General features: G+C 42.3%; 2 protein-coding genes across 4 annotated transcripts in view; both read right to left on the bottom strand.

The window, feature by feature from the left end:
• LOC108424825 overlaps positions 1 to 8,015 on the bottom strand; it is a 38,827-nt gene extending 30,812 nt beyond the window's left edge. The window contains exons 1-2 of the mRNA XM_037536523.1: positions 6,627 to 8,015; positions 301 to 383 (exon numbers count right to left, since the gene is read on the bottom strand). Coding sequence (XP_037392420.1) covers positions 301 to 323 — 23 coding nt within the window. The 5' untranslated portion in view covers positions 324 to 383; positions 6,627 to 8,015. The remainder of the gene's footprint in view (positions 1 to 300; positions 384 to 6,626) is intronic.
• A 1,197-nt stretch (positions 8,016 to 9,212) lies between these two features.
• Positions 9,213 to 15,849, bottom strand: znf207b (zinc finger protein 207, b). Of its 3 annotated transcripts, XM_017693086.2 has the most exons (11): positions 15,809 to 15,849; positions 13,683 to 13,809; positions 13,428 to 13,566; positions 13,165 to 13,341; positions 12,630 to 12,705; positions 12,416 to 12,486; positions 12,151 to 12,293; positions 11,054 to 11,269; positions 10,470 to 10,608; positions 9,720 to 9,888; positions 9,213 to 9,539 (listed from the first exon to the last, which is right to left on the bottom strand). In XM_017693086.2, exons 1-10 carry the CDS (start codon positions 15,847 to 15,849, stop codon positions 9,749 to 9,751), a joined length of 1,269 nt encoding a protein of 422 aa, XP_017548575.1. In that variant the 3' UTR covers positions 9,213 to 9,539; positions 9,720 to 9,748. The 3 variants fall into 3 exon arrangements, 2 of the variants coding, with proteins under 2 accessions (XP_017548575.1, XP_017548574.1); XM_017693085.2 differs by having other exon boundaries at positions 9,213 to 9,888; XR_005130019.1 differs by lacking the exon at positions 9,213 to 9,539 and having other exon boundaries at positions 9,751 to 9,888; positions 11,089 to 11,269.
• Between the last annotated feature and the right edge of the window lie 4,008 nt (positions 15,850 to 19,857).

Below are 19,857 nucleotides of genomic sequence, written 5' to 3'. Positions count from 1 at the left end.
GGAGTAGAGGATGACCTACACAAATTGTGCAGCAGATGAGCTATCAACTCTGATCTACAAAGTGGACCAGCAAGGTAGAATTGTCTAATAGAGTTGACAGCAAATGGACACAACCCAAATAATACGTGCTCTGTGGTGGTCCTGTGGAGGTTCTGACCACTGAAGAACAGTGTGCAAGGGGCCTAAAAGGTATGCAGAGAAACAGATAGACTGCAGTCTGGAATTTGGAAGTTAGGAATATCTTTAAAAAGGTGTATGTGTGAGAGACAGATAGTAAAAGAGTGAACATCTGAAGCCCACCCTGCTGCTCTAAATACACTCATACTTTAACAGATGTGGAGGTCTCTGGCCAAGTTGTCACTTGCAGTTTGCGAAGGTGGATTCTTCATGGCCGCATCAAAAAATGAAGAAAAAATCAAGAAAACTTATTAATAAAGACAACAGGACAAACATTAAAAAATGAGAATAATCCAAAAAGTAGACAGTATGAAAAATACACTTAAACATCAGTAACAAGAGAAGGAAAAGGCACGTGCAATAGAAATACGAGTAGGAACCTGTTACTGTGAATAACGGCGTACTATGTTTTTCACCACTGCACACAACCTTAAAGGCTCTTGCTTTTTGCAAAGTAAAGAAAAAGGCAAAGCAAGTGAGTCAAAGCTCTAAACACGTCTAAATTCAGACTACTGGCAATATTTAGTGCTAAAAGATGTAGTAACCGTTAGTTAACGTCCATGGTTTTATTAAACACAACTGATTATACATAAAACACTAAATTCTTGTTTTACCATTTTCTTCCATCTTCAACTGCAATGCATTTTACAAATAAATATATAAATAACATTTAGCTTTACCATCCAGACTTCAAACAGAGATCCTCTTAGCTTTAATTGGGTATTTAGCTTATTGAACTGTAAATACTGTTTGACCAGAGGAGGACAGGTCTCCCCTGCGAGTCTTGGTTTCTTCCTCCAGTCTGAGGGAGTTTTCCTCTGGCTTGCTCACTGGGGATACATGTTGTAACTGTATGTTTTCAAACTTCTGTAAAGCTGCTTTGTGACATTGTTGTAAAAAGTGCTATAGAAATAAACTTGAATTGAATAAAAAGCAACCAAAGAAAGTTTCAACTCTGAATATCTGAATAACACTGACTTTAGACAAAATAACTTTAACTCTAAATCATATTTTATAAAAGAGAGGAGCCTAGAAGTAGAGGAATGAGAGACACTGAAACAGGACTTTAGTAAAATTAATGTTTCAAACTTTGGTTGAGTAAGATGGGGATCCATCATGGCAGCAGATGTGAAGACTTAAAGAGTGAAAAGGGCAGCTGAAAAACGCAGTCAGTTGTAGGCGAGTTCGACCTCACCAGTGAGAATTTTAGTGATTTTAAAATGAAAAAGAAGATTTCTGGTGCACATTAGATTAAACTACATTAAAGGAAAAAAACAGGGGGATCAGTCAAGCAAAAACACTTTATTACCTAGCAAACAAAGCCTGGGCTCAATCTTTATGGGTATAAGTTTCAAAGACAGAAGCCCACCATCTCACAACGTCGTCTCCGTCCTTAAAAGGTGGGCAGACTCTGGTCCACATTGTACTGAAGAAAGTCAGTCACCAACTCTGAATGAAGTAAGAGGCCACAGTTGCCTTATTGTGTCAATTTTCTGTTAGATGACCTTAAATCTCAGCGTTTTCATTCCACAATTTGAGACGGCACAGAAATATGGATAAAAGCCAACTTCACCTTCATGAATGACACAACATGTTTATTTTAAAAGATAAGAAACATAAATACAATCTGCGCTACAGATAGGAAAACTTTTCCAAATGTGCTCCGCAAAGTACAAACCCCCTCCCAACAAACGATTCATGTGAATGGCCTATTTACTTTTCCGAACGTTTCTGGCGAAAGTAGACAAGTTTTGATGTATGACGTAAGCATGCACACACAGGAGAAAACATTTCAAGAAATGGCTACAAAACCGTTCTCTCTCAATGGATATTACAGTCAAAAGTCAATCACGAGACAGGGAAGCAAAGGAATACTTGTAGTGACGTTCTGTGAAAGTCAATCAAAGAAAAACATATTTAGAAAAACAATATTTAGACTATTACGATTACACTGGTGCAAAAAAAATTGACAAAAACAAATGAGCAACATGCTAAAGAATATAAAAAAAGCTGCTTCCACATCTGCTAAATGCTGGCAGTGGATGAAGGAAATGTGAACATCATTACAAGAAGAGTAGCATTACACATTTGGTTAAGCTTTAAAGCGGTGGCATGAACAGAAGACAGAACATAGATAGCGCAAACATTACTCTGACACAGGATTTTAACTCCCTTAGCATCTAGTTGCCAAATCACAGCTGAATTTGGGGCAGTCGTGGGCTGGAGGTTAGGGAACCGACCCTGTAACCGGAAGGTCGCCGGTCTGCTCCCCAGTGCTGACAGCCCATGACTGAGGTGTCCTTGAGCAAGACAGTTAACCCCCAATTGCTCCCCGGGCGCTGTGGATAGGGCTGCCCACCGCTCAGGGCAAGTGTGCTCACTGCCCCCTAGTATGTGTGTATTCACTAGTGTGTATGTGGTGTTTCACTTCATGGATGGGTTATTAAAATAACTTACTGTTTTAACTGTAACTGCAGCACCAGTCACCCCCTCAGATTTCTGTTTTTATTTTCTAAACTCATGTGAGTGAAGCATCGAACCTCTTCTGTGGTGTGTGCAGCCGTTAGCCTGCTAGCCAGCAAGCTGACAACCTCACACATCGCAGAACCTGGTTGGTTTCTCTTTTTCTGTCATGCAAACACCAGGCACTCAACGTCTCTTGCTCGGATATGAGACTTTATTTGTGGTGGGATAACATAAGTCGCCCTGAACTGAGCCAATCTTCCAGCAAAGCTATTAACTTGCCTGCTAACGTTAGCTAAGCTTGCGCAAAACAGGTTAGCTGACTTAGCTGAGTGTACACACCAGTTTACTGAAAATATACATTAGAATATAAATTCAACACAGTTGACACTGAGTAAACATGAGAGGTGACTGACGAGTCTAGCTACCACGGCAGATAATAACAAGCTATATAACTAACTGACAGTTAGCCAAACAGACATCCCAAAATTCCAAAAACTCATTTCAGGGAGGTACCCCCGAGCCCGGACCCGGACCCCGGCAAATTTCTGTAATTTGGGACCAGTGCTTCCAAGTTAGTTGATACATAATCTAGGACTTCCAAGTGGAGTTTTCTTCTGGCCTCTGCCTTAATCACATTGGGGAATCTCTCAGCCAAAGCCATAATCTGCTGTGGTGCCACATCATCTTGGTTCTCTGGATTGACAACTGACCAATTAGTCAAGATCTGGTCTCTAATTGGGAACTTTTCCTGTATTTTCTGACAGCTTCTCACAAAATGCTGCACAGTGAATTTCTGGGTTGCTTGCATCTAATTCCTGCCATGTATTCTCTCTCAATATTTTGGGAACAACAAACCTACTTGCAATGTCACGCAGGAGTTCTTGAACACTGTCATTTAGGTTGTAAAGAACAGGTGTCTTATTTTTTAAAATTTGATTAAATTTGTCAAAGCACTGAGTGTCATTGTGAAGAAAGCATACAGCTTCATTGTGGAGTCTGCCAGCCTCTTCTGAATACGCTTAGACTTCTGATTTTCACTGTGTGACTCAAAATAAGAACTAAAGGCTGGCTGCTGGTTCAGGAGATGGTCCAAACCTTTCCCCAAGGAGAGCCCAGGCGTGATAGTGGGAAAATTCCTGAGCCTGAACTTTTTTTCTCTGCTCGGGAGGTGAGCAGGGTGGGGGTGCTATGTATACGACACATTTAACACATATATATGTCTGTGTATAACCCTGATCTTCATTACTGTCAGAATTTTTGCTTTTGAAATAGTCCCTTCAATGATAGATTGTGTTGAATTTTGTTGAAATACATGAACAACATTCAGACATGAGATAAACAAACCCAATATAAGCCTATAGTTCAGAAGCTTGTGCAGATTACCAGAACTCTTGGGACTAGCAGGCCTGTTCAGGAATCCATACCTTATTGCTTCTATAGCATAGGAGACCACAGATACTACAGCCATACCAAGAACGGTCAGCAGGTGGCAATAACAATTCTCCAATACTCCAAAGTAAACTAGGAATTGATTAGTAGCCTAACCATTGACTAAATGACATGAACAAGGACACATTCATTTCTTTTAAAAATATAATAGCAAACTATGCAGCATTTATTTTAAATATTTTAAGTATTTTAAATGCTCAGTTTATACGTTTCGCATGGACAGTGGAAAAAAATTCGCACGTGTATTTCCCGGGATTTCCTACTGAATCTATCAGTTTGTTTGGTCAAAGCAAGTCCCGCCCCCCTGTTTCTGACGGGCTTAATGTCTAGTAGACTCGGCCCTGGTGTTGGTTACAGTGAAACCTGCGCATGTCAGATCAAGAGAAGCGTCAGATCCTATGGTCAGATCACGAGGCCAGGGGTCGGCAGCCCGCGGCTCTTTGATCCCTCTGATGCGGCTCAGCTTTTGAAAATAATTAATTTAATTAACGTCTATTATTTTTGAGACTAAAAAAAACGTTCGGGCGGAAAATCAGAAAGGCCGGTATTTAGTTCCGGTTCGCTTGACTGACATGTCGGCGTCGTCGCCCCACCCCCAGTTCGCTAGAGTGAGATGACGTCGTCGTTTTAATATATTATTATGTGGCTCTCACTGAAATACATTTCCAATTATTTTGCTTTTATGGCTCTGAGTCTAAAAGCTTGCCGAACCTGCACTAGGCGAACCTTTTTTTTTTCTCGCAGACACGTCGGTACACCGGAATTCCGGCGTGGCGCCTGAAAAGTATCAGGCCTGAGAGCCAATGTGTGGGACAGTGTTTGTGTACTCTCTGCTAAACTATGTTACAGAAGTCCTGAAACTGCTTCAGTTCCTCTCTTCATTTAGAGCTTTTCCCAAAGCAGTAATAGATGTTAATTAGCAATTCTTCAGGTGACACTGAGACCTCCTTAGCAGCAGTTTTGGCACACATGTTCACCAAGTGACTTGGACAGCCAACACCGAATACGTGAGGGGCCTGTGCTTTCACTCGTGATAAGACAGAGTTGTTCTTACCCATCATGACTGGTTGTCACTACTGAATCCTACGCAATTGGACCATTCAAGGCCTTTGTCATGCAGGGAGGATTCGATGCAGTTGAAGATGTTCTCAGCTTTGGCATCATTACACACCGGCATGTGTACAAATCCAACTGTCACCTGATCCTGTGATTCACTCTAGTACCTGACTAAAATGGCACACTCCTTTTCACACATGATGTCATTGCTTTCATCAACCATAAGACTGTACGGCCTTTTTTCTGTGCGGAGCATTCTGAGCATTCAGGTTCCAGTGCCAGGTTCATCATAGCTGCTGTCTTTGTGGAACAGCAGGCATAATTCTTTGCTATTCTGAATAGAATTAACAACCATTTGTCTCTGTGTTTGCACACTGTGAAACTAGACCTCTGCGTTTAACCCATCCGTGCAATGAAACACCCACATACATGCACGCTAGTGAACACACTAGGGGGCAGTGAGCAGCCCTATCCACAGCGCCTTGGGAGCAATTGGGGGCTAGGTGCCTTGCTCAAGGGCACTTCAGTGGAGTGGATTGAACCGGCAACCTTCCGGTCACAGGGCTGGCTCCCTAACCTCCAGCCCACGACTGCCCCCAGTTTCAGAGTCAGGGAACACTTTCCTGAATAACTTGACAGACACTGAATGGCAGGTTATGCTCCACAATAAAAGATGGGGAATACATCTCAGCTGGGTTAACCTTCTCCATTGGACTTTGCTTTTCTGGGGAGAACTGAGATATATTGGAGGAGCCTTCACCTTAATGGTCCCTAAAAGATATAAAAGCTTAAGATATCATTTCCTTGCTTTGTCTGTTATTTTCTCCATTCAGCAGACTACACCAAGTGATTGTGGCAAATAAAATGATCTGTAAACTCAGTTTTTTTATATTCCAGTGCAACTTTAAACAAGCCCAAGGAGTTTGCTCTTTTCATGCTGGCCATCAGCGCCTACTTGGCAATAGCCAACTAACTGAGAAGGCTAATATGTGTATTTGCCACATGAAGTCGCCTCAACAGGCCTTTTACAATCATCTAGCCCACCGTGGGCGATGCTGCAATCACTACGGCAAACAGTACAGCGGGCAAGACTTTCATTGGTTTTCACTTCTATCAAACATGGGTACATTTTCGAGCAGTCGGGGGTGAAATGAGTTTTTTTGGAAGGCCCTGCCTCCACTTTCCCTGCCTCTGCCCTGCCTCTCCTTCTCTCACTCACTGAATGCAGACCGTCCAGAAGAAAAACACTGCGCGCCCACACTAAAACGTGATCGGCTGACTGACAGCCTCTTTAAAGAGAACAGGCCAACCAGAACCCTCCGTTTTGAATGCGCTTCATGAATATGCACCAGACATCCACCCCTAAAAGCTCCCTCACACAAAAGCGACGACATAAAATGGCTGTGAACACACTGCCTGATGACACACTGCTTCACAATAGTTTAGTGAAGACTGTGGCCCAATGCATCATCTTGTACCTTCTGGGTTGTGGGGGGAGCTGGAGCCCATCGCAGCAGTCAGCAGGAGGCAGGATGCACTCTGGACAGGGGTGGCCTAATACACATTAATACAAGTCCATTCAAGGCAGAGAGGTACACAGAGTGCGAGGCAAATAAACCCTAAAGAAAATGTTTGCACTAATACGAGCTTTTATAAAATGTGTCCCATAAAATTGAGACTGATCAACACTCCAGCAATCCACACAGCAGCTCCTTCAAAATCTGTTTATCATCAGTAAGGCAGATATTAAATAAAGGAAATGTATAAAACACACAATGGCTGTGAAACAATGAGTGTTTTGTTTGGAAGTAAATATTGTGTAACCCCCTCTGAAGGTTTAGGAAGTTAAGTAGTTATTTGGTCTGACTGGCTGTTTCTGAACGCATTAACAAAAGACGGCAGAAGAGTGAAATTCAACTCACTGCAGCACCTTCACTTCACTCAGTCACACACAGGGCATCTTACCTGACGATCGCTGGACGTCTCAGACTCCGAGCCACTTTAAACTCACTCACTGGGTTAATATCAGTCACGTAGGGGTGGGTGAGAGTTCACTACTGATCACAATTCCATGCACAAGTCACAGTATTTGTGACTTGTGACGAGATTTAAAAAAAAAAAAAAAAAAAAAAAAAAAAATATTCACTGGTAGATATGCAGATATGAATCCCACATCGCAATAGATGCCTGCAAGGAAACTGAAGGACACTAAAAGCAACAAGTGTGTTATTTTAAAATCAAAACAAATGTGTTCAGGTCACTTAGCAAATAAATGAATTCAGTGCATAAATGTCAAGCCATTACTCAAAAATAGTAAAACACCGGTTTTCCAGTATCAGTCTTGGCTGAGGTGCTGTGAAGCTTAAGTTTCTTAGGCTATATAAACAGCCAGAGATGTATGAACAACTGGAGCTGTTAATTATAATATTAATAAAATGCTTTATTATTTTTAGTATAGAGCAATGTTTACCTGTTTCAGAGCGGAGTTTTTCCTATTTTCAAAGTCTGCTGTAGCTGCACTGTTTCAGTGAACAATGTACACTATATTGCCAAAGGTATTCATTCACCCATTCAAATCAATGAGTTCAGGTGTTCCAATCACTTCCATGGCCACAGGTGTATAAAGCCGAGCCCCTAGGCCTGCAGACTGCTTCTACAAACATTAGTGAAAGAATGGGTCACTCTCAGGAGCTCAGTGAGCTCCAGCGTGGTACCGTGATCAGATGCCACCTGCAAAGTTTCCTCTCTACTAAATATTCCACAGTCAACTGTCAGTGGGATTATAACAAAGTGGAAGTGATTGGGAACGACAGCAGCTCAGCCACGAAGTGGTCGGACACGTAAAGTAACGGTCAGCGGATGCTGAGGGGCATAGTGGGCAGAGGTCACCAACTTTCTGCAGAGTCAATCACTACAGACCTCCAAACTTCACATGGCCTTCAGATCAGCTCAAGAACAGTGTAGAGAGCATCATGGAAAGAGTTTCCATGGCCGAGCAGCTGCACCCAAGCCTTACATCACCAAGCACAATGCAAAACCTCCAAATCGATGGAACTTGCATCGGGAACAGGAGAGAGCAGCTGGTTAGCATTAGCTTAGCTAACAGCTCTGCTGACCACAGATCAGGACAAGAATAGATGCCCCAAAACATCAAAATAGGCAAAATGCTGAAATTTAACACGTTCTGTGCTGTTTGCTGCCTGCTAAGCCAACATTACAGGCAAGTTAGAAGTTCTGTACAGAACCATCTACCACCAATCTAAAGAACCTCTTCTGGATGCAAAGAACCCTTTAATCATGCAAAGGGTTCTCAGAGTTAATGGGCTTGTATGGAACTACTTTTTGTTCTTCAAGGGTTCTTTATTAATCTTCTTTAAGTGCATAGAAGACAGTGTTGTGTGGTGTTTGGAGCTGTAGCCTGCAAGCTGAGGCTAACTTAGTTAACAGACCCAGGGTGCCACAGACCACAGCACTCACTCGGGTTTTCTAACCAAAGCTCAAATTAGACACATTTGTGGTTAACGATGCCTCTAACAGCGTTAAGGGGCTGGTGCTGGAGTATCAGCCGATATCAAGCCTGTTCTGGTCCAGTGGTGTGTTAGCATTGAGCAGTTAGTTAGCAGTTGGCTTTTGTTGGTTCTTCTCTTTTCTAAGCTCAGGGAAACTGAGAAAGGGCTTGCAGCCTTCTGTGATATTAGTATTTCAAAAGCCAATATCACAATCATGATTAACAGACAATACTGTTCAGCCCCAAAAGTCCAAACATGCTTTTGACGCCATCTAGCCTTACCGGCATGTCTGATCGGGCGTTTTCATGCAGATGATGAGCTTATTCACCTTTAAAGACAGTAATACGACTTACTTGCTTTGCCTTTGAGCACTGAGAAAACGCTCCCATGAGCACAGGCACACTGCAACAAACTGGCAACTGAATCATTTCTATTAAGTACTGTATCTTAATTTTAGAGTATTGAAATGCTTTTAACAAAGGACAAACCTTCCGGATGAATCCACTGCTCAGGGGACACAAACACACACACAGAAACAAAAATCAAGAAGAGAAATGAAATTAAGAGGTTTTATTACAGTCTGTGCTCCAAAAAAACAAAAAGTCTCCAAACATACACCCATTTTTACCTTTACTGAAGTTTACACCCTGAATTAAAAAATGATACACAAACACAGGACATTCTGAAGCCCTCACCAATCAAACGATGGGGACATGAAGTCCAACAGCACGCTAACATGCTGCGAAGGCTTCACAGGCTAAGAACCAAAGCAAAATAAGTATCATTATTACGGGGGACTTGCCTTGAAGAAATGTCGATACGCTTACGGCAGCGGCCTCAAAACATTATGAAGCACTGTTTAAAACACTGTACTTGTACAACCTGAATAAAACACAATAAGAAAAAAAGCCACATGTATCAACCGCAACATCGATACCGTTCCATTCCTTTTAATTCTTAGTGTGTCAAAATGTCCCATGTGGTGTTGTCTTCGTCTGTGGATGGATATTTTGGTTTGCTTGGCTATACAAACAGCACTCTACATGAGAAAAGGTGGGTCACCTCCAAACCGGTCAGCCTGCAGTGCTGCATCAGTATCGGCTGCCCGGAGACATGACGGGCGGTCTCATGCCCATGGGGGGGCCACCCTGGTATGGCGGCACTTGACCATATGCAGGCATCCCACCTGCCATATAACCTGGCATGCCCTGAGGAGGTGCACCATACTGACCTAGACAACAATGAGAAAATGGTTAACACTTAGTTTTCCTGTAATTCTTTAAAAGTTAGGCATCAATTAGGTATCACTGATTTTAGGAATGGCTCACAAATGTCTAGGGCTGTCCCAAGAGCACTTACAGGCTTAAAATACTCACTGGTATTTCCAAAGGAGTACTTCTATTTTAATTCTTAAAATAAAAAAAGTTAAATAAAAATTCAAGCAGCCAAGCTGGCTTAGTCATGGCTCAGGCACAAAGTGGCTACAGTTAACTTCACCCTGCTTCAGCCCTTCCTTCAGCACAGCCAGAACTCAGCACAACAGGTCTGAGGCTCAGAGTTCCCCGGTTTTTGCATTGCTCCCTCCACAATATTTAGATCACTACCACTATATTTACAGATTTTATTTTAGAAGATTCATAAAACCTGCTGGGACTTCATGGCAAACAGGCCTCTTTACACATTTGCACTGAGAATTTTTCTTATCGCCCACTAATAAAAAGTGCTCAGGTGAATTCGTGGGCATCATCAGAGGCTTGCAAAGATCCATAACCTAAAGACAAAACCCCTCCATTCTGATGCAGTGTAACTCACCATGCATGGGGTGCCTAACAGGTTGCTGTTGAGGGGGCATCGGACCACCCACTTTGTTAGAGTTGACTGCTGCAGCAGCAGCAGGCCCAGGCCTAGGGATTAATCTCTGATACCTAGGCAGGTGAGCTCGCCTCTCTTCCTACAAGAGCAAAACACACACACAGCAATCAGCCAACCGCAGACAGGAGTGTGCCCTTCTACTCAAACAGGGGTGTCAAAGTGCACTCATTCAAATGCATTGAATACGGACAGTTATAATTGAAGATGTCATTCAAGAAATGTCTCTCTTGGCTAAAATAAGATTGCAGCTATACTTCAAGTTTTATGAAAATAAGTGTGCTGAGAACATAAAGCCTGTCTGAACACTATTTATGCACTTTCTTCAGTTTCATTTGTACATTGCGAGCATTTGAATAAAAACCTGACTCATATACTGCTGTGAAATTTAAAGTATTCACCTGGTATTCTTAAACATTAAACGCTCTTTTTTTTTTTTTTTTACTTAACCTCCAGAAAACACGACTTGGTACTCATTACTTACTGTCAAAAAAGGGGATAATCACAAAAGCCACTCGAGCACTTACCAGCGAGATATCCTCATCAGGGTGCATCAACTTACTGGTAGCACTGCTGGTGGACAGCGTGGCTGGTTTGCTGGACACTGTGGCAGGGGGCTTGGCCACAGTGCTGCTGGCAGGGCCAGCGGGTGAAGAGGTAGCGGAGGGCTGGGTGTAGGCTGGAAATGTCGGTTTAGGGGGCTCAGCACTGGTGGAGGGGGGACCAGACACCGTCTGCTGAGCCTGGGGGGACAAGAGAGACAGTCAAATATTTAGGAGAGAAAGATAATGAAGTACTGAGTAGCGCATTAGGTTAAGTGTGAACGCAAACAATTTACCTACACTAAACTTATAACAGTTACCAGGAAATCACGTGATGTGTGAATAGATTAATATGGTGCTTCTGTAAATACAACCTTTGTTTCTTTTTAGGTGTGAAAAACTAAAAGGAAGAACAAAATGCGGCAGCAAAAAAGAATGCTAAGAATGCCACTTCCTGTTCAACAGGAGCGTTAAATAAAATTTCAATAATTAAATATTAGCTCCCTACTGCAGAAAATGACTTAATGAGTCCAAGTACTTGCAATCATGAGTAGTTGTTTAGCAGCTTTTTTGTTGAAAAATAATGCGGGAACACTGAACTTAATGACTCATCTAGAACGGCACTTATTGAGGACGCAAATAAACAAGAAAAATGTGTGCGCTCTCAGTGAACTATGAAGCTTAAAATATCAAAAGAAAAAATGACTGAAGACGGAGTCCAGCAGCTCATTTCTCAAAGAAAGAAATCTATGTTAATATGTAAGACGCAAAACATCAATAAATGCTGCTGCTTTCTATTAGTGCTTATTGATGTAATAACTGGTTAATATTAATGTTTCCTCTGCTACCAAGCAATATTCTTCATGCAACTGACACGACAAACGTCACAAAGGGGAGGGGGTTGGGTGGAGGTCTACCACCGTTGGTCCAAGAGCTCCTTATGAACTGGAGTCCTAAACAAGTTAAGCCTGCAGCATAAGTTACCACGGCAATGTATCCTGGCAAAAAGTGATTCGACATTGTGAGAAAGAAAAGGATTAGACTGAACTACGCTTAAAGTTAGACAGACCGCTGGGGTTTACCTGAACAGCACTAGGGAAAAGAGGTTTGGCAGCAGCGGACTGGGCTACAGGTCCCGCGGGTCTGGCTGGTACTCCTGGAGCCATGACAGGGGCTGCTGGTGCCATCGGGGGCATCCCAGGCCGGGCTACTTGAGGGGGCATACCTGCAGATGACACAACATATGTCTGACTGTAATACCACACCAACAGATCCACCAGTGGCTCTCTGTTTCTCTCAGATTTCATAGCTCTGAAAAACACTGATGTCAAAGCCCAGGTGTTTTACCTGGAGGCATGCCTGGCATCATGGGGGGCATTCCAGGCCCTGGGGGCATCATTCCTGCAATTGGCATCATTCTGGAAAAATGAAAAAAAAAAAAAAAAAACCCAATAAAGTCAAAAGACATTAATATTCTAAAACAAAATGTGAATATTCAAATTTTTAAACCGTTCGCATCAACAGCTAAAATACAAAAATAGTCTTACAACAAGAAACCTACCCTGGTGGCAAGCCTGGCATAGCTGGGGGCATTCCAGGCATCATTGGTGGGACACCGGGCATCATAGGAGGCATACCTGCTCACACACATCAACCAAGTCAGTATGGCACTTTTGTAACGTTGAAAAACAAATCCTTAATTAACATTTTAGTTAAATAAATCAAAACAGTACAGCAAAGACTAAAACCACAGCGCCCCCTACTGGCTTCATTCAATACATATGCTGGTACACTGGAGATGCTACACATTACAACATGACCATCACTTCATATTCAGTAATATTTGACACTGTGTCAATGCTTTAAATAATTACAAGAGAAATTACACCCATTTTTCAGAATTCCTGCATAATTCAACATTTGAAATGTAACCGGCCGGAAGTCCCCTTTAATAATAAAATACAAAATGGACTAAGTCTGTAGTGCGGTTGTTGGTTGTGTAGTGCGGTTGTTGGTTGTGTAGTGCGGTTGTTGGTTGTGTCATTTAACCTTCAGTTACATAAATCAGCAAAATATTTCTTTCGTTTTAAACTCACCTGAGTAGTTAGCGGGAGGCAAGCCAGCTGCTACAGGAGGCACACCAGGCTGCGCCATTGGGGGCATGTAGGCTGCCTGTGGCTGGGCGGCCGCCTGCTGAAACGACGAAGGCCCGGCTTCGCCTTCGTCCTCGTCCTCATCTGAATCGTCTTGGTTCTGTTTTCTCTTCTGGCTTTCTGCTCAAATAAAAATAAACTCATAGTGAACAGACTGCTGACAGTATGACAACAAAACGCTCAACACAAATCACAAAGTTTCACACCTTGAGATTTTTGTTCAAGTACCCGTCTTCGTTCTTGCACATCTTTCTCTGGAATGCCTTCCATGCCATAGATTTCCAGCTCTATGTCTGTTCGGCCTGGTATCGCATTTGGAACCCCATCTATTGTCTCTTTGTGCACCTGCAAGGACGTTAAATCACTTTTAAACCTCAATTTTTCCCCAACAAACAATCAGTAACAGGTCTAAGTTAAATAAATATGTATAATAATTAATAAAAAAATAGCACACAACATACCTGCATACAGTGTATTGCTAGTCCTGGTCCTGTGTACAGTTTTTTATGACATATGTGACATTTGAAGTGTTTTGCTTTCTGGTGCTGAATCAGGATCTTCTCATCATCGAAGTCTCTGTTGCAGTACCTTGTAGAACTGATTAAGGCATGTAACTGCACATTCATAGAAAGTGAAACTTTACTTTTATTCATTTTGCCAAAACTAACTGAACAAGAAGAATTATCTACACAGTATTTATAATAATTATAACCAAAGTAACTACAACCCATGTCAAAATGGGCTTTTCAATACTAACAAGACTGGCTTACTAGTCATAGACTGAACCAAGATTTATCAAATCACATCAGTGGGATGATGATGATTCAGGTTATCCATTAAGGGTTGGCACACAGTAACGTACAACAGAACTTAAACGGGAACCCCACCCATTTTTCGATGTTTTTCCATCATTAAATTGTGCATTAATCATGAAAATACAGTCCTTATAAGAGTGACGATGTGAAATGATCTGTTCTCTCTTCAGAAATGTTGAGAAATTGGTGGCGTCGCCCTTTAAACTCTGTTTGTACATCGCTGCGTACTGACTGATCAATAAAGAAAAGATTGAAACATCATCCCCCTGCGATCTGACCACAATCAATACTGATGGTGGACCATTAACTGGGTGCGGTACGTAGGGATGGATGGTCATCACTAAAGATTAGTATTATTTAGGCTAACAGTCACATCAGCACTGAGCGGATAAGAAAGCTGCATCCGTTCTCCAGCACTTTCCTGGAAATACTCTGTTTCAATTCTAAACCAGAGATCTGTTTCTTCTGTACACAAAGGGGGTCTATCGTGTCCCACCAGAGACAGACATGTGGATTCCTTTTACTGAGGATCATGGCTTGGTTTTTCATCCAAAGGCAGAGAAGTAAAAAAAGTTTAGGTACACACACAAAAAAACGATGGTTCTCCAAGGGTTCTGGCATGAAAGGAAAGGACCCATTTTGAACCATGAGCTCCATAAAGAAGCATTACTGCTTAAGTGGTTCTCTGCGTGGTGAAACGGTGCGGCTTGATCGACAGCGTGCTTTTGAAAATGGTTCTATCACCAAAAAGGGTTCTGCTATCACGACGAAGCCAACATCGCACACCTTTCAAAATAACCGCTCTTCAAGGATTAACAATGATAAAGAAAATAATTCTACATATATAGAGCCATTAAGACTCTGCATGATTAAAGAGCTCTGCACTGTGAAAGAGTCCTTCAGACTGATGGAGCTTTAGATGGTACTTTACTGAAAAGGGTTCTATAAAGCAGCACAAAAGGTTCTATTACTACCAGACTGACATCAAAACAACAAGAACCCTTTTAGGTGCTATAAAGAACTTTTTTTTCATACAGGCTCAATATAGAAACAACTACAGCAGTTTCTCCATCACTCTGAAGAACTCTTCCATTAAAGAGCCCATTGATTCTGCACACGGTTCTCTGGGTGAACATGGTTCTATATACTAGAGAACGCTTGAAAGGGTTTTTTTTAAAGAGCAACAAGGGAAAAAACGTTTTTAAGAAGACTTTATACAGAACCACTTTTCTAAGGAAGCCCTGAAGGAGCCCCGTTAAGCACTTTAGGCGGCTGTATTTACTTGCGGGGCGCTTTAACGGCCAACTCCGTCCCTTCCACCCAGAAAAGAGCTGAAAAGTGTAGATCAGCTGCCGGACGGTGTTACTGGTCGACCACAGCGCTGCATTTCTGCGGTTTGAGTCGATGATTTTCTACCAAAACAGTAAATTATTCCCTCAAACTTGTAAAACTGACGCCGAACAGACCCGGAGCTCAAACCGGCGGGTGACGTAACTTAAGGCTGCTAGCTTTAGCTTTAGCTCAACGAGCAGAGCGGCGTTAATGGACCCAAATACAAACGTTAAATGCTTGTAACGCCTGTTGGAGTTGAGAAACCACCCCAGATGCTGAGCGGGGGCTCCTGGTTCACTCCAGGCAGCTTTACAGCACCGTTAAGCGGATAAACGCAGCGGGGAGGTCTCGGGCGTGTTGTCGTTCAGCCGCCGCGCTCACAAATCCACCTTCCGTCTTTCTGAGCAGCCTTTAAAACCAACAAACCACGGAAAGGATACCAGCACCAGGGCTTCAGCTGCTTCTTCTTCTTTCTCCCCATCGTGTCTGTGATAATAAAGCCCTCTGAGCGGGGAAATTCACTCCAAACTCACCGCCGGATCTCCACTCCGACAGAAATGGCGCGGCCTAACTTCCGTCTCTTACCCACAATGCCCCTCCGTGCGGCCGGTAATGGGCGCGTCTCAATCCGGAGTCCGCAGCTCGGCCTCTTGTTAGCGCTGTCCTGAAGGACGCGTCTCAAATGACAAATCCTCCCTACGTAGGGAGGCAGGAGGCAGCTTCGGGGGAAAAAAGCGCGCTCCACACAGATAAATGTACGGACGCCCTAAAAGGCCAAGGGTTTACACGCATCTTTAAACACAGTTTTCCCCTGATCACGACTTATTTATATCACTGTCACTTACAATGAATGCTGCTTTCTCAGGATCTCGAGACATTTCTGCCATTATGATGATATATCACGACAAAACCATTTCTGTCACCACAAGGACATAAACAACTTGGGATCTCGAGAAGACGGCATTCATTTTGCTGTGATAACGACATACATGTCACAAGATCGCGAGAAAACGAATGAAAATAACGCAGCATCATGGAAAAAGTACAAAAACTGCGTCCTTCAGGAACCTAGTGGACTCTTAACGTTAACCAGATTGAGGTAAAACTATTAAGCTTTTTTTTATTATTTATCAGGCAATTCATCGTCAGCTAGAGCTTCATAATCACGCCACTCCTGCAAAATGTATTCCACACACTAAGGCACAATAAAGAACACAAAATATTCCTACACACAACAAATCATCGCTTTTGGAACAGAACCTAGTATCTCTCCCCAAAAATGCACTTTAAAGGAGAAGAAAAAAGCATTCTTAATTTTAAATGCACGTTAATGACTTTGGACTTTATTCTAAGTCATTTCGATTTTTCTTTTTATTATTTATTTAACTACCTGTTATTTTTTTTCTAGTTCATTTCAGAAGAAAAGCAGCCTGTCAGTTGCCTACAAAACCGCTAGGGGGAGCATGCTCCCGTCCAAGTGCACTAAGTTGGCTGCACTTATGCTGGTTCTGTAACAGCAGAGGGCGCTCTTGCTCCAATTAATGCAAGGTGCAAATGTTGCATTTATACACAGCAGCCTTCACCACACAAAGTCCTACATCAGTGCTCACAGGCATCCTCAGGACCATAAATGATCACCCCCAGTGACTTCTCTTAGACATACTGGCTTCATAAGTTTCATAATAATTAAAGCCTTTTCTTAATTGTTCTTAAAAAAGTAGCCGTTTTCAAAATGAGCGATCCTCTTCTTCTAAAATAAAGCAATATATAAATAAACGCACCAAACGGGTTCTTTAATGTCAGTTTATATAGCGCAGGGTAGAAGCACAGAGGCCTGGGCAGAACTGCCATTTGTGCATACTTCTCATTTTCCATTTTTTGCATAAATTCACTTCTAAAAATAGACCAACAGAAACCTAAACCTATATTTTTTGTCGTGTCAGAGATCCCAAAGGAGAAAAACCTACTGAAAATTACTGCTGATAAGGTCAGCAATCAAAGACAGAGGAAGCGTTTTGTTTTTCCGTCATAAAACTGTTTAATGTACTTCATATTTACATATCAAATCTACAAAATATGCACATGTTAAAATATATTCAGTGAGCATCCTTTCAGTCAGCGCTGTAACAGCCCTTAGTGCATAGCCTCGGATCGTCACTGCGTACAGTAGCCAGGTTAGCACAGCGCTGCACGCTAACGCAGTAGATTGGCATTTCAAAAGTAGCTTAAACACTTAAGGTTAAAATATTCCACGTCTCTTTTGAGCACAGACAGCCATGTACCATGAGGTCGAAAGAGCACTCGATACTTTAGCGTTTAGTGGTTGAGGTTCTCTGGGGTTTCGCTGTCTCTGTTCACTGTTAGCTTCTAGCTAGCAGAAAAACCGCGGTCATATGCCATAGCTGGATGAGGCTGTACGTGTCAGGCCTTTCTCTATAATCCGTGTTTGGTAACGTTTACTTTCACAGATGCTCGAGTTCCAAGTCTTAAGCAGATAAGTGTGTGGTAAAAACTCCAAAGCACCAGGTAATTATTTGGGGCCACAGGTTTCAAGGCAGTTTAGCTAAATTACACTGAAATACTAAACTTACTGCCTTCCGTACACACGCGCTACAACGGACAACAGACCTGAGGCTCATCGAAAAACCGTTTCCCACTAGTACCGCACAACATTGTGCTGCCGTTCATGTGCACTCATCTCGTAAACCTGACGTTTCCGACAGGAACTGAAAGCAGCATAAGAAATGATGGAAAGCTGAACGTAAGGACCAATGGCTAAAAGTCACAGTATCCTGAACATCTGAAGGATGGAGCTGTTTTGATTTCACTCCCGAAAGCTGGGAAAGTTTTGGTCTCAACTATCTGGTTTACTTTATGTACTAAAGTCAGTTTTAAATATGAAAAATGATAAGATCAGTTAGCTACCGTTAGCGTTTCTTAACTTAGCTGCTGACAGTTCTGTCAGATTAAACCAAACCGCACAGTATTCATGTTAGTGATTAAAACATTTGTGTAGAGACTAATATTATAGCCATTCTTTGTACCCTTAAAGTTGTCTGAAAGATCTTGACGCATCTTCCTCAGCGTCTATAACGCTGCTCGGACTAGCTCCAGGGTTAGCTTTAGCGTCAGCTCATCCGAAGGGGCAGCTTCTCTTTTGTTTGCCTTAATCTGGCCTACGTTCACATTCTGTCAGTTCTTAAACATGTGCGTCTGCACTGAACATCTCGTAAAGCCAGTTTACTACTGAATAAATAAGTTTCAGATGTTCTCCTCTGTGAAGGAGGAGCTAGCACAAGTGTTAGGATGCCACCAGGGAGCCTGAGCTGACCTTTCGATGGCTGTAGTAACAGTAAGGGAGGCAGGACTTGCTTTGGATTTTGCAGTCAATTGTAATTTAGTTAGCCAGTCTTGGTACATGCCATCACTTTACTCAAAATAATTACACTGCCCTCGAGAGCTTGCACCACACCTAGTTATTACCTAGAACCTGTTGTGCACTTCATTGTAATTTAGTTTAACTGTCTGGGAACTTCAATTATATCACTCAAAATAATTATCAAGTACGTTGGAGTTTGTGGCTCATAGTTACCTGGTTAACACGTACAACTTAGCGGACTGTAAAAGAGCCTTGCCGTGTTTTTTTGTTTCTCTGCTGCGCTAAAATGGTTGTGCATAGACCTAAAAGGATCTGAGCTTAAATCAGTCGCTAAAAGGCATGGAGACTCAACAACCAGTCCGACTTTACACTCTAGCACCATCTATATAGAACACAGACACACGTATACAAACACATACACACACTTCATTAGCAAGGGACTTCACACATCACTGATTATTCGAGTTATCTCTGACACAGTCACGGTCTGCCTGACGACTACAGCTATAAACAGATATATATCACATGCCATTTTACATTTATACCGGCTTTTGCTGTATGTCTCTGTTGAGCAGTGTGGTGCAGTTGGGCATGAAAGCCAGTGGGTTACATTCACTGCTGTTAAAGGGGCATTCCGGCCTAAAACTAAACAATTTAAATGATGTTTGTTGTGCTACGTAGCGTAGCATTGCACCCCTCAGCCTTGATGGTGGGACAGAAATCATGTTTTTCCCTTCTTTTTTGCATTTTTTTGTCCATCAATATTCTTTCCTTCATGCACTGGGCAAATACGTCATGCCGATGTAAATTAATATACGTGATGTTCGGCTTCCTGGCAGTAATGTTAGCTATTTGGTTTCTGCATTAGCTAGCTAGCGGGGGGTAAAAATGTCAAACAGCCTTCAAATATCTGCCCCAAAATCGCTTGACACAATACTCCTTTTATACCTTTATACCGGAAAATGTTTCGCTAGTTAGAGCTGTCATTTCGGCCGGAGTGCCCCTTTATGTGGCCTCAGTTTAGCTGACTGCTGGACCAGATTTCTTTTTTAATCAAAGATGCAACTTAAATTCTCACATCTTGGTTAGAACAAGGCTTCGACTCTCTCC

Source organism: Pygocentrus nattereri, chromosome 30, assembly GCF_015220715.1.
Source record: "Pygocentrus nattereri isolate fPygNat1 chromosome 30, fPygNat1.pri, whole genome shotgun sequence".
NCBI lineage: Eukaryota > Metazoa > Chordata > Actinopteri > Characiformes > Serrasalmidae > Pygocentrus > Pygocentrus nattereri.
The sequence above is the reverse complement of the archived record's forward strand: the minus strand, read 5'-3'. Positions and strand labels throughout refer to the sequence as shown.